The following is a 13954-nucleotide window of genomic DNA, read 5'->3' on the forward strand; positions in this document are numbered from 1 at the left end:
AGGGGACTTCCAAGGCTACCAGTAAAAAACAGCTCCCTGTGCCCTGCTCTCTGCCTGCTGCATGGTGGGCACTCAGTAAACACTAAGTGAATGAAACAATGGTATGATAATCTCTAAAGTGCACTCAGCTTCACACCATTCGCTAATCCTATGACTGTGGCAATCTTTCCTTGGATCTTCACATTTAGATTTGTGATGTTAAAGAAATGAATAAATTATTTATGGTATTTGTGAAACATCAATTATAAAGGTTCAGTCGACCACTGCAACATTACTTCATCCATCCAATTTAGGAGCAGGGAGAAAGGGAATGACCAGGAAGAGGAATGCAGGAAAGAACAGCAAGAGGACAGCTAAAAGGAGGATGGGGAGAAAAAGAATCATGTCCCCTTACCCTCTGGATGGTGCCTGGTCTTTGGAGAGACATGACCATCTGGCTACATAGCAAAACGTCACCCTCAATGTGGACATTTACAAAGGGAGAGTACTCCTAAGGAAGCTCCTGGACGCCAAAGGCACTTCATTTAGAATAGTAGGTGGTCTTCATGAATAGAATTTACCTGCCAAACAGGCAGGCTGGGCATTTTCTGCTGGGCATGATGACATTTCTCAATTGCTTGTACTAACTCCCAACTTTGTGGATAAAGAAATGTTAGCTTGTTTCCTCTGGCCAGACAGCCGGCACACTCTGGACCAGCTCCACTCATCTGCAGTGTGAATCAGCTCAAGAAATACAAACTCCTCACAACCAACATGGTTCCAGCAGAAACTTACCTGCTCTTAGGACTCCAGATCTCTGCTTTTTAAAAAAAAAATATTTTTTGCTTATAGAATGCTAGTTTAGGCCAAGTTTGCAGCTATGGGCATCCTAATAAACAGACGTAAGTATGTTATTTTAGCACCACATGGAATCTTCGCAGGGCTTCCTCTGACCTGCTCTGAACCTCTTAGCTATGACTCAGTTTTTGTCTCCAACTGGTTTTATCTCTAGATTCTGCCCCTTTACCAAGTTTCCTCCCTTCCCCCTTCTCTTCTTTCCTCTCTACTTTCTTTTTTTCACTAAGATTTAGCACAAACTAACATTCTAGCCTTACATCCCCGTATTCTCTGCTTTCTCTCTTACTGAGCTCTTAGACATTCTTTAAGACTGGAGTTTATACAACATCCGTGAAATGCCTTCTCTATGCATTTTGTGTCAGGATTACCACTGGTCACCCATTGTTTGCTCTGTCTCTGGAATATGACTTTGCAATATTTCAGAAGAGAATAATCTCCTTTCATTCTCAAGACTGGGCCTGGAGTGTGCTGCTGGAACTTTCCTCCTGCCTATGCAATGGATAACCACAAATCAAGAGCAGGTGCAAAGTCTCCCTTTTTACAAAAGGTAAAACTACTTCCTCCATCAAACAAAAAGACCTTGGCTCTATCCGTGTTTTGGGTTTCTGTGGGCACCACCAACCGCTATTCCCTGCACACTGCTCCTATTTCTCCCTGATTTCTTTGAATACAATACATGCTCTCTGAGATCCATCTACTTCTCTCATCTTTATTTTTTTATCTTTTTTTAAAAGATCTTTTATTCATTTATTCATGAGACACAGAGAGAGACAGAGAGAGTCAGAGACATATGCAGAGGAAGAAGCAGGCTCCATGCAGGGAGCCTGATGTGGGACTTGATCCCGGGTCTCCAGGATCACACCCTGGGCTGAAGGCAGCGCTAATCCGCTGAGCCACCCAGGAATCCCTCTCATCTTTAAATAAGCTAATCTAAGGATCAGAAACTAATACTGAGGCCATGGTTGAGGACAAAAGAGAAGCTATTGCCTTAGTAGGAGGCTAATGGCAAAGAGTCATTGCTAGTTGATTTTTGAGACTTTGTGAAGCATGAGAAGCATTTCAGAAGCAGCCTGACAGAAAGAAAACACAGTAACACTGTGTCACTCAACAAGACAGTGGGGGAAGAGCACTACATGGGAAGTCAGGAGACAGGCTTCCAACTACATCTGTGCCACTAGCAAGCAGTGTGACCTAAAAAAAATCACTTAACCTCTCTGGACCTCATTTATTACAAAAACCAGGATTTGAACTAGACCTCCAGCATTCCACTATAAACATTCTTCGACCTGAGGATTAATTTTCAAGCGCATCCCACTGAAGCTCCCTCAATGAAATCCACATTGTAGAGATAACAGGAGAGGTATTGCTGGCTGGACTACTTAAAGGGGAGGAACCACAGCCTGCAGAGGAGGGTGCATGGTCATTCACACCTTTTCTCCCATGACTACACTTGAAAATTAGTTCAGCCACAATTGGATGAAATGGATTATGTCCTGGACCACAAAATGAACACACTGCCTTTTGCCTCCAATTCTGTTTTGTTGTTTTAAAAACTGCCCCCAAAAAGAAAAGTAGATTACATCCAGACTAAAGTTCGGGAGGAAAATAAATTTATCCTCAAATGTGGACCAGGCTCCATAGTTTCTTCATTTGCTGATATTAGACAAGAAGCCTTTACATTTCTTTTGGCCTCTCTATCTAGTGGGGAGTGAAAGCCTGGGCTGTACAAAAGAGAAGAAAGAAGAGGGTGAGGGAGGGAAGCTTGGCTGTGTCTCTGCCTGGTCCTGTTGCTTAGCAACATCTCCCATCTCCGTCTGAGAAAAAATGATTCAGGGAGGTGACACAGAGGACCCATTTCTCATGAAGGAACAGCCCCATTTTACCAGATCCACATTTTCTTAGAATGATAATAAGATGATTATCACAGCACGGGCTTTATGTATCCACTTCCACAGCCAAAGAGAGAACATGAGAACAACCAAACCCACAAACTGTGGAAAAGTGGCTTCCCATGCACATGCAGGACTCAGGACTTACCACTTATCCACTTAGCCTCAGGGTCGTGAATTTTGAAATCATCACTGAAGAGATCTTCCACTGTGACCTTCTTCTTTTGAGACAGACTATTATCTTCCGCTAGAAAGAACATGGCAAATGGTTAAATCTTTTATTTTTGGATTAAGAAAAAAATCCAGAGAGGACCATAACATATTGTTGTTGCCATTCAGAAATAGTACATATGATAAAACATATACTTTCTATACATAAGGGCTGACTAAAAGCCATTCATGCTTTTTGTTTTTAATTAAAATATCAAAAACTACAGTAAGGGGATCATGGTACAGTAGCATGGCATCATTTCTCCCCCTCCACTTGAACACATAAACCATTGTATTTCTTAGGAACAGAGGTAAATGTTTCAAGACTGATTTATGAACAATAAGGTGAGAGGGGTGAAGAGAGGAAGCAACAAATGTCCAGAAAGGATCTCAGTTGTGTGATGTAACCAGTCATTCATTATGCATTTATTAAGTGCCAACTATTGGCAGCATGTTGGGTGCTGGGAATGAAAAGGTGAGAAACACATCCCGTAGGTCCATATGCTTCTCTTGTCCCTGGCTGTGTCTGGGTTGGGAGTCAGTTCTTGTTCAGATAGAATCACACCTCAGACGTCTGTCTGCAAACAATCAAGATTCTACCTTGTTTCATCTCCATCACTCCACTCAGGAGGAAACACCTGGGGTAAGCCTTGAAGGTACCAATCTAATATCCACCCCAAGAGGAGGTGTTTAGTTAATGGCACCATGGTGAGACTAGAAACCTGGCAATGTTTATCCTATTTCTTGAGGTTGAAGCTTCTGGGGTTTTAGCTAACAGAGTAAACACACAAGGGTAATACCTGACACCACTCTCACTTCTGCTACGCCAATCACATTATTAACCATTTCCGATGGACATCGTCCATCTAGATTTATTTCTGTTCCTGCCTTCTTGAACAGAAGATGCCAGCTGTCAGGGCACTTCTCTTGAAGACTCGGGGTCCTCATTTCATCAGCTCTGTGCTGTGCTGCTGTGTGGGGCTCTCCTCAGTGCTAATCAAGGTGTGCAGGTCTGTGTGCATCCCAGGTGAGGGGGTTTCAGATCTGTGTTGCTTCTACATTTTGATGTTTGGTTGTTATGCTTGTTTCTCTTTTTGGTTTCTACCTGTGGAGCCAGCTTCCCCATCTTGGACTGTCATAGAGCTTGCCTTCAACAGTACCCTTTACCTCTATTAATTTTCTGTTTCATGAGCTGTGGCAGGTGGGAAAAACAGGAACGTTTGCTTGATGGCATGATAAATAAGTACTCTCTGAATGAAATCCCCTAAAGTTTCTTGTAGGATTCGAGTGCATGGATTTTATTACATCTCCTATATCTTTCTTTTGGCCCCTCCAGATGTTATCGATTACTGAAGTTGTCAGAAGAGTCACGTGTTACTTTGTGTATTGACTGATTTTTTGAATATCAAAAAGGATTAATGTGTGCAAAAGTCTTTTGAAAATTACAGAATGATACCTTTCAAAGTGACCTTCTCATTAGGCCTGATTATATGTGGAGCTCTCCCAGGTGCTAAATAAAACATGTTAAAGCAAACCTAATTCTTCCCTGTAGGACCTTTTCACCTGCAACTGAAGCAGCCCCAGGAAAAGGCACACACAGCTTCAGATGCAATGCATTTCCGTTTGGAAAACAAACAGTAAGTGAACATTTTAAAGATGACTAGACGTCAATTCGGTGAACTTACACTGTGATCTAGTAATTGAGAAATATATTTGCAACTAATTGAAAAGTAAGTCCTGGAGATCTAATGCACAATATAGTGATTACAGACAACAATCTGTATTATAAATATCAAAATTATGAAGAGATTAGATCTTAATTATTCCCACTAAAAAAAAGAAATGATAATTACGTGACCTGATAAAGGTATTTGCTCACTCCTCAAAGGCAATTATATCGCAAAATATAAATGTATCAAATCAGCATGTTGCATACTTTAAACATACGTATGTTAAATATATTTCAATAAAAAATAAGTAAAACAAAAACTAAGTATAAAAATTTCTGAGACATTTCTTCTTAAAAAGATTTTATTTATTTATTTGAGATAGAGTGAGCTAGAGAGATAGCATGAATAGAGGGCAAGGCAGAGGGAGAGGGAGAAGCAGGCTCTCCACTGAGCAGGGAACCCAACTCGGGGTTCGATCCCAGGACCCTGAGATCATGACCTGAGCTGAAGGCAGACATGTCACTGACTGAGCCACCCAGGTGCCCCTCTTAAGCATATGGCCAGAAAATAAATAGTCCTATTAAAACATAAGTTTAATCTAAGTAACTTCACTATTTAAGGAAGATTCTAGCTCACTTCTTGAGGTATCCATGCATGTAATGAGGAAAGAAGGCATGGCTTCCATTTAAACAAACTTTGGGTTAAAGATGAAAAAGGTAATTTGTTCACTTTCTGAAAATCTCTTTTTGCAAGACATTTAATGTAAAAATGTCTTTTTTTAAAAAAACTATTACTTTGTTTTTAAAAGGTATTTTAAACACATGACTTTTAAATAGGGACAGTCTGTGGTGAAAGCATTGTGATAGATACTATAAAGTGCTGTCTTCAAGCCAGGACACTTGACTCTGTCAATAATCAGCTCGGTCCCAAGATTCTCACCCTGGCCTCCCTGGACCTTGGTGACTTGTTCACATATTCAACTGCTATCTGGCTAAATCACTGATTTGTGTTTTGATGCACTTCCAAAATCTTTTGAGGTGGTGACAAGCATGTGTGACCATCATGCTCCAGGAACCTTGCTGGGACCTGAAGAATCACAGCTGAAGACTCTAAGAAGCTCGGGGAGCAGGAGGGGAGCCAAATGGAAAGCATAACTGTATTGCAACAGTGTCAGTGCAGGAGCAGCAGGGTGGGCCATGACCAGGAAGAAAGAAGTAGGGGGAATTCTGGAAAGAATTCCCTGGGGAAAGGTCTTGCTAGCCAAGATAAAAGAGGTATAAGAAGAACCTCCAAGCTAGAAGGAATGCAAGAGCATGAAGATATCAGTGAATGTAACATTCTCAGGAAATTGTGTTGGTGTTAGGGTGGGAGGAAGTGTGAGTGGGAAACGTCCACAGGTGAAGGCAGATCCTCTCCTTACATTTGATATTCTGGAATTTCATTAGAAAACATCCACTCGTGATGTGCCTGGCTGGCTCAGTCGGTTAAGCACTCGACATTTGCTCTCAGCTCAGGTCTTGCTCTCAGGGTTGTGAGTTCAAGCTCTGAGTTGGGCTCCATGCTTGGGATGGAGCCTACTTGAAAAACAAAATGTCCACTTGCGGATTTTCTTTAAAAACCATGCTTTGCAGCCAGTACTATTGTCAGTCCCATATCAGAAACATTGCCAGCAATGATGTCATTGACACTGCTTGTCCTTCATTCTGTTCCTCCTTCCAGGGTACAAGCGGACCCACTGGATCCAATCTCCACATTGCTGGCTTTTTCCTCTCATGTTTTCCATGTTTTTTATGTCTTTGGGGCCGTCTGCGTGATTTATTCAGTTTGATTTTCCACTTTATCAATTTTTTAGCATTATCTAGATGTTTTTCATCTCACTACTAAATTTTAAAATTTCAAATAATTATATTTTAATTTCTAATACCCCTAATTAGCTCTTTTTCAAGATAATCTCCTCTTATAGTTGTAGGCTCCTTTATCATATGGATAATTTTTTTAAAACCCAAAATGTCATTTTCTGCTTTCCCTATTAATTTATATTTAAGTGCTTGAAAGAGCTCCTGTGTATTAAGTGCTCACGTGTCTTAAGCTGGTGTTCTGCTTTCTAGGGGATAGGATAGTTCCTGCAGGTCCCTGGGACTCTCAGCTTCTTCCCTGAAAGTGTTCTGGTTCATGAGAGACTCCTGGTGATGTGGTTGCGAGCAATGTCCTGGGTACTTGGAGGCTCTGTCTGGGTCTCCTGTGGCCATTTGGGCTGGAGCCCTTTGCCCAACACAGGTGACCCTCTGAATATGAACCCACTTTTGAGGCAGGGGGCTCCCTGGAACGAGGAATAAAATGAAGGAGAAGCAGTAGGTGCTATGTTTTATTTTCTCTCATTTCTACCTGCTTGAAATCAGAAGGGAAAGATCTCTGTGCTCAATCTGCCATCTTAAGCCAGAAGTCAATGTATAGTTGGAGATATTAGTGGCCAGTGGCTTTTATACTTGGATTTCACCCTGAAGGTAATCTGGGGATGACCGAAAAGTAAAGTTTCCTTCAGCCCGAAACCTGGATAACTGAACAGCACTTGTAGTTATCATGGCCTCCTGGTCAGCTCACGGGCAGGCAAAGGCATGCCCTAATCCCCAGCGAGGCGGCTATCTCTATGTAGGTCAGAATACAACGCGCATTGCTCACGCTCCTTGCCGGATGCTTGTTAAACCGTTATGTTGTTAAGTAGCACAATTACTGGAGAACATTTTGGAATGTTCTCTAGAGATTTTTAAAATTAGAAATAAATTCCACCACCCTAAAATGGATTAATGTGAAGCATAACCTCTTGAGGTTTTCAATCACTGCAAGTGGAGGTTAGCTACTGACAAACCCAATTTAGTAATAAAGAAAATCTATCCAGATTAGTGAGAAGTCTCTTGTTAGTTCTGCTCGTGTTAGAAATTGGAATAACTGACAACTCTAAAAATGCTCTGCAGTCTTCAGAGGACACTGACAGGTTTAACTCTTGATCCTCTGCGAAAGAGGAGGGAGGAAAGCCATTTTATGGAAGGCAAACCTAAACTACTGAGAGGTTATAAAGGCTTCTCCAAAGAGGCGTGGAAAGCTAGTCAAGCTAGCATTAGCCACATTCTCAGGGAAATCTGAATGTTGACATTGTTCACAGAAGCTGGATGTGTGCAACCTATTCCATCCACAAGTGGGATGCTAATTAAATCACAGAATACAGAAAATATCAAGCAGCTAATGCTAATGAGGATCCTGATAAAACACTATGTTCTCCAGGTTGAAGAAATTATGTAAATAAAGAAAACGGTTTAAAAACCATTTTTTTACAGACACATTTCCTTAATGAGAAAAATTAAGCCTCTGAAACAGATCAACAAGGAACACACACACCAGTGGCACACAGGAGGTGTTCACCCTGCGATGTGTGCTGTGGCAGGTGTCAAGTACAACGGTTTTCAATCTCTAGGAGACAAAGACTGTGGTGGGCAGGGCAGATACAGCCTCCCAGAGGAGGCAGATCCCAAGCCCGGGCTCAGAGTAAAAGTACTTTGGTATTTAGAATAAGTCACAGGGAACATCTGTATGTTGTTTTGATAGAAGCTGGTATTTTTGCTTGCCTTCATACAAACACTCAGAGGAACATATGGAAATCGAAGAAACTGGTTTGTTAAAAGATTCATTTATTTATTCAAGAGGGAGAGAGCATGATCAGGAGAGGCAGAGAGAGGGAGAGAGAATCCCAAGCAGATTCCACACTGAGCATGGAGCTTGATGCGGGGCTCAATCTCATGACCCTGAGATCATGACCTGAGCTGAAATCAAGAGTTGGATGCTCAACCGACTGCACCATCCAGGTGCATGGAAACTCTGATATTCAAAGTCTGAACCATTAATTCATGAGTTCCAATGATACAGCTTTTGCTTAACATCAAATCACTGCTAAGTTTGTACCATTACTGACAAACCGTGGACAGCGGCTTAGTCTAAGGAAAAAGCTATGAAAACACAGGAAGCATTTCCCTTCCTCTGCCAGCAAATTAACTGAGTAAGCGCTCTGTGTCAGGTGCTGGTAGATTTTGGAATCAATACTTCCAGGTAGGCTTTTTTTTTTTTTTAGAAGTACAATCAATGCTATCTACTATAGATGATACTCATATTTCCTTGGTAGATTCTTCTCATAATGAAGGAAGAAATCTAGTCATGCTTCGCTATCAACAAAGTAGGAACAATGAAATTTAAACTGGGTCTACAGGTCGCAAAATGGAGCACACCCAGAGTCTTACCATAACTCGTTCAGGTGACTTAGATGATGAGCTATGGGGCTTTTGTGCTGATGAGATTTTGGACCTTGAGTTAATCCTGTAATAGCCCAGGGCCTCTGGAGACCTTAGGATGGAGAGAATGTACTTTGTATGTGGGAGAGATGTGAATCTTTAGGGGCTGGAGGTCAGGTTATGTAGGTAAAATAATGCCCCCCAAAGATGTCCATGAGTATGGGTGCTATGCACTGAATTGCACCCCCTGCCATTCATATGCTGAAGCCTTAACCCCCAATGTGATGATATTTGGAGACAGAGCCCTAAAGGAGATAATTAAAGTTAGATGAGATCATAAAGGTGGAGCTCTACTCCAACAGACATGGTGTCCTCATAAGGAAAGAAGAAGAGACGCACTCTCTCTCTCTCTCTCCATGCACGAAGACAAAAAGCAACATGAGACACAGCAAGAAGAGGCCACCTGCAAGCTAGAAAGAGAGGTCTCATCAGAAAACAACCCTGCTGGCATTTGATCTTGGGCTTAAAGACTCAAGAATTATATGAATTGTAAGTGGAGATTATATCTATTTCATGCATATAAAATAAAATCATAAAAATAAATTAGGTCAAGGCAGGGAGTGGGTACTGTCCTTTCCATTCAACATTTTAAGAACACCAATATATACATTTATACGAATACATTTCAGATCCTTCCCTGGTGGGCAGAGATGAAAAAGAACCAAATTTTAAAGCTGAGAGGAGGCCTGCAGAGAGGTGTGGAGGCTGGCATGGACTCTCCAGTGAGCGGGGGGACCCCGGCATGTCCAGCACACCTCTTTCTAGGCTCTGTCACCTACCTCAGACACCTGTAAGATACGGCCACTGCAAGACTGGAAAAGGCATTTATTTCCCTTTGTTTTAGTTTCCTGTGAGCCATCACCACAAATGGGGTGGCTCAGAACAGCTGACGTTTGCTCTCTCACAGTTGTGGAGACCGGAAGTCCAAAGTCAGTCTCCCTGGGCCAAGAGCAAGATGCCAGCAGGGTGCACTCCGAGCCTACAGAGCTCTAGAGAAGCCTCCCTTCTTCATCCCCACTGATGCTCGTGGCTGCATCACTGTGATCTCTGCCTCCCTGGTCACGTTGCCTTTTCCCCTGTGTCAGATCTCCCTCTGCCTCCTTCTCATACAGATATGTGTGGCTACATTTAGGATTCATGCATAAAGCAGAAACCTCCCCCCACCCATCACCCTCCAACAATCCCTTTTTTGCCATATAAATAGGTGATGTTCCAGGGATTAGGACATGGAACCTTTGGGGGGGGGGCGGTCTTCTCACCCAGCTGATCCCTTAAGACCTTTTCTCCATTTCTAATTAACCCATAACTTTAGAAGGCATCCTCTGAAAACACAATAATCACACATTCACTAAATTTTTAAGAAAAAAATCAAAAAAGAATCTGGATAAGGATAAAGCAAGAGAGAAAAAGACTAATACATCTGAGGTTCTGTAAATTATCTCTTAATCTAATTTCTGCTCATTTTAATACCTCATATAAAAAGCACAGAGTTAATTTAGAGATAATCTGGAATTTGAGGAATAGAAAATAGCCATTTGAGGATATGCTGTTTTTGCTGAAGTGACAAATGGTTGTTCCAGCAGGGTTTAAGGTAAGAGAAAGCTCTGTCTCATAGAGAAGGTGGACCATTGCAGCCTGGAAATCAATCCTCCTTGGTGCTCTGACCTGCCTAGTTCACTGTGGGCAATTTCTCTCCCCTTCTCTGATTTTATTATATCATCTATTTCTGTATTCTTGACTCAGACCTGGTAACTCGACTGAGACTCCTGAATTGCTGTCTTTGGTTTTCTGACTGGCCAGAGTCTTTCCTAAAATAGCAACTATTAGACTAGCCAGCTCCTTGTAACAGATGGTCCTGAAGGCTGCCTAAATTCACTTGAACTTTCCCAAGGGGCTTTCATCCAAACCAGGCAACAGACTAAAGAAAATCAGAGTGCCAGGATGGGATTTATCTTTTCATGGTCTATATACAACTGTGCCTTTAACACAGGATGCAAAATGTAGCAATGCTTTGAAAAGTGCTCCTTTATGGATAAATACGTAGGCACATTTGCCTCAGCTTAGATTCTTAATGCAAGCACGCATAACAATCTACTGCCATCCCTCAGATAAATGGCTCTTTAGTGTAAGGATTCAATAAATAACCAAGATGTACCTCGCAATCCTAGAACTAATGATGAAAAGTCAAAGTAGAGCCTGTTAAGATCCTCCCAGGGACTCACTTCTCAAGACTTTGGAAGTTTGCAACTAACTATAAGGTTAGAGCCATGTAAATTAATTCTTTCTTTTATGGAAACCTGTCAGAACTCCCTCTTCTCAGATTTGTTTCAATTTAAAGAATGGTGCAAATTCACTGAGTTCAAGGCATGTAGACTGCATTCATAAAGTATTTCATAAATCAAGGGGTCTTGTTGTGGCAGACAGGAGGCTGCCTCTCTGAGTCACTGTACTCTTTTCAACTCTGCAGAGGCTAACCCTTAGAAACACTGACTTTCTAGAAACTTCTTCCAGCTAAAGGAGGCCATGCAAGATGGTTGTGGCAAGTAAGCTGTCTCCCAGCTGGTTTCAGACAAAGACAGAACTACATCAGGCAAGTCCTGTGATTTTCCCTTCTTTCTAGTGAGGATAGGAGATGTGATGTGTGAAGCCAGTGCAGCCACTTTGCCAGCATGCTGACGATAACAGCAGATTAAAATTTATTTATCTTGGAGAGAGAGAGAGAGAGACAGAGAGACAGAGAGAGAGAGAGATGGGTGAATGGAGGGAGGGGCACATGGAGAGAAAATCTTGAGCAGAATCTGTGCTAAGTGTGAAGCCCTATGCGGGGCTTGATCTCACAACCCTGAGATCATGACCTAAGCCAAAGTTAAGAGTCAGATGGATGCTTGAACTAAGCCACCCAGGTGCCCCTGGACTTCTTTTATGAAACAATGCAACACTTATGGTTTGAGTTATTTTAGTGAGGCATTCTGTGGGGGACAAAGGTAGTCTGATATATTGTAATATCTGGGCTTTGGACAAATGCTCAAGCTGATTCCTAACAGGCCTGTGGGCAGGCTGACCAGGCACATGAAATTCCTGAAGTGCATTCAAATGTTTATGCGGATGGGGGCCTGGGCGGCTCAGTCAGTGAAACGTCTGCCTTGGGCTCAGGTCATGGTCCTGGATCGAGTCCTGCATCGGGCTCCCTGCTCAACAGGGAGTCTGCTTCTCTCTCTCCCTCTGCGTTCCCCAACTCTCATTTGTGCTCTATCTCAAATAAAAAAATGAAATCTTTTAAAAATGTTTAGAAAAATGTTTATGAGGACATATATGCCCTTTTCCAATGATGAGATGATTTATAGTTTTATCAGATTCTAAAAACAGGGATCCCTGGGTGGCTCGGCAGTTTGGCGCCTGCCTTTGGCCCAGGGCGTGATCCTGGAGACCCAGTATCGAGTCCCATGTCGGGCTCCTGGCATGGAGCCTGCCTTCTCCCTCCTCCTGTGTCTCTGCCTCTCTCTCTCTCTCTCTCTCTCTCATAAGTAAATAAATAAATATTAAAAAAAAAGATTCTAAAAACAGTTACAACTTCTAAATTGTTTCAGACAACAGGGACCCTTAGAGGACAATCTCAAATCCAGTGCCTGGCATCCCAGGCTCCCCCAGTCTGTCACCACTGCCGCCTTTCAGTCTTAAGTCCTTACTTTCATTATGTCCATCCAGGGCTTTCAGGCAGGCCCTTCTGCCCAGCTAGTGCTCCAGGATTATTATGCCTTGTGGTGACCTTCCCTCTTGGATTTCCTTCATCTCTCCTGCATCTGACTTTCAGATTCCTCATCTTTCATAAAACCTTCCACCAATGCTTCCTGTCCTCCCCAATCTCACCCATATTCCAAACTGTCATCATAAATACTATCTTCACAATCCCTTTATGGCACCTAATTTCACTTAGCATTAACTAATTAACTTTAGCCAGAAACGACGATGACAAGGGTGGCAGTAGCAAGAGCAGCTAAAACAAGTATGTATTTCATGACCAGAGTAGACTCAATTCACCCAATCCGGCAGCTGGCAGGTGGGTATGAACAAAGGAATCTAGAAACACAACTACAGATGCCCAAGTGCAAGGCAACAATACCAGAGCCTATCAAGTAACTTATGTGTCCTCGGATAGGACACTTGGCCATAGTCATATATACAGATGAGCTCTGATGAGATCAGATTTGGGGGATGAGTTTAATACAGGAAAGAGAACAGAGAAAATACCTGGAAAACATGGCCAAACTACCTATTTCTAAAAGAAACAGTAAGGTGTATGTACTTGTCACAATACACAAACAAATTATTAAATTACTGTTAAGCTACTTTGCGATTATCATGGGGACTATATACAGATTATATGTAGACTAAAAATGGGGCATCAATACAACTTAAAATACCATAATAAATCTCATAAACATTCTATTGAACAAAACAATCTATTGTAAAAGAATGCACACCACATGATTATATTAATACTGGAAATGCAAAAAGTATAAAAGCATGAAAACTATTCTATGATGTTAGAAATTAGGGGACTTTGGGAGGATTAGTGATGAGAAAGCATGGTTAGGGGCTCTTGGGATGGTGGTTGTATTCTGTGTCTTGATCTGGGTACTGGCTATAAGAGCCTATTCAGTTTGAAAATTCATCAATCGATATAATATTATATATGAGTTTTACATAAATGTTTAAAAATCAATCATTCCAGAATTTTTAAAAGATACGTTTCAAACAATGAGATATCACTACACACCTCTTAGAATGGCCAAAATCTAGAATGCTGCCAACACCAAGTGTTGGCAAGGCTGTGGAGACACAGGAAGTGTGTCATTCATCACTGATGAATGATGAATGATGAATGACTGATGAGGATGCAGAATGGTGCAGCCAGTCTGGAAGGCAGTTTGGCAGTTTCTCACAAAACCAAATACCTTCCTAGCATATACTTCAGTAATCACACTCTTTGGTATTTATCCAAAGAAGTTGA

The 13954-nt window shown here is 41.9% G+C and overlaps 1 protein-coding gene across 3 annotated transcripts in view; it reads right to left on the reverse strand.

The window, feature by feature from the left end:
* The window catches only part of DPP6 (dipeptidyl peptidase like 6), an 821668-nt gene that overhangs the window by 324809 nt on the left and 482905 nt on the right, over positions 1-13954 (reverse strand). For all 3 annotated transcript variants that reach the window (XM_055334558.1, XM_055334556.1, XM_055334557.1), the window contains one exon: positions 2875-2973. In XM_055334558.1, coding sequence (XP_055190533.1) covers positions 2875-2973 — 99 coding nt within the window. The remainder of the gene's footprint in view (positions 1-2874; positions 2974-13954) is intronic.

This window comes from Nyctereutes procyonoides, unplaced genomic scaffold (assembly GCF_905146905.1).
Source record: "Nyctereutes procyonoides isolate TBG_1078 unplaced genomic scaffold, NYPRO_anot_genome, whole genome shotgun sequence".
Classification (NCBI taxonomy): domain Eukaryota; kingdom Metazoa; phylum Chordata; class Mammalia; order Carnivora; family Canidae; genus Nyctereutes; species Nyctereutes procyonoides.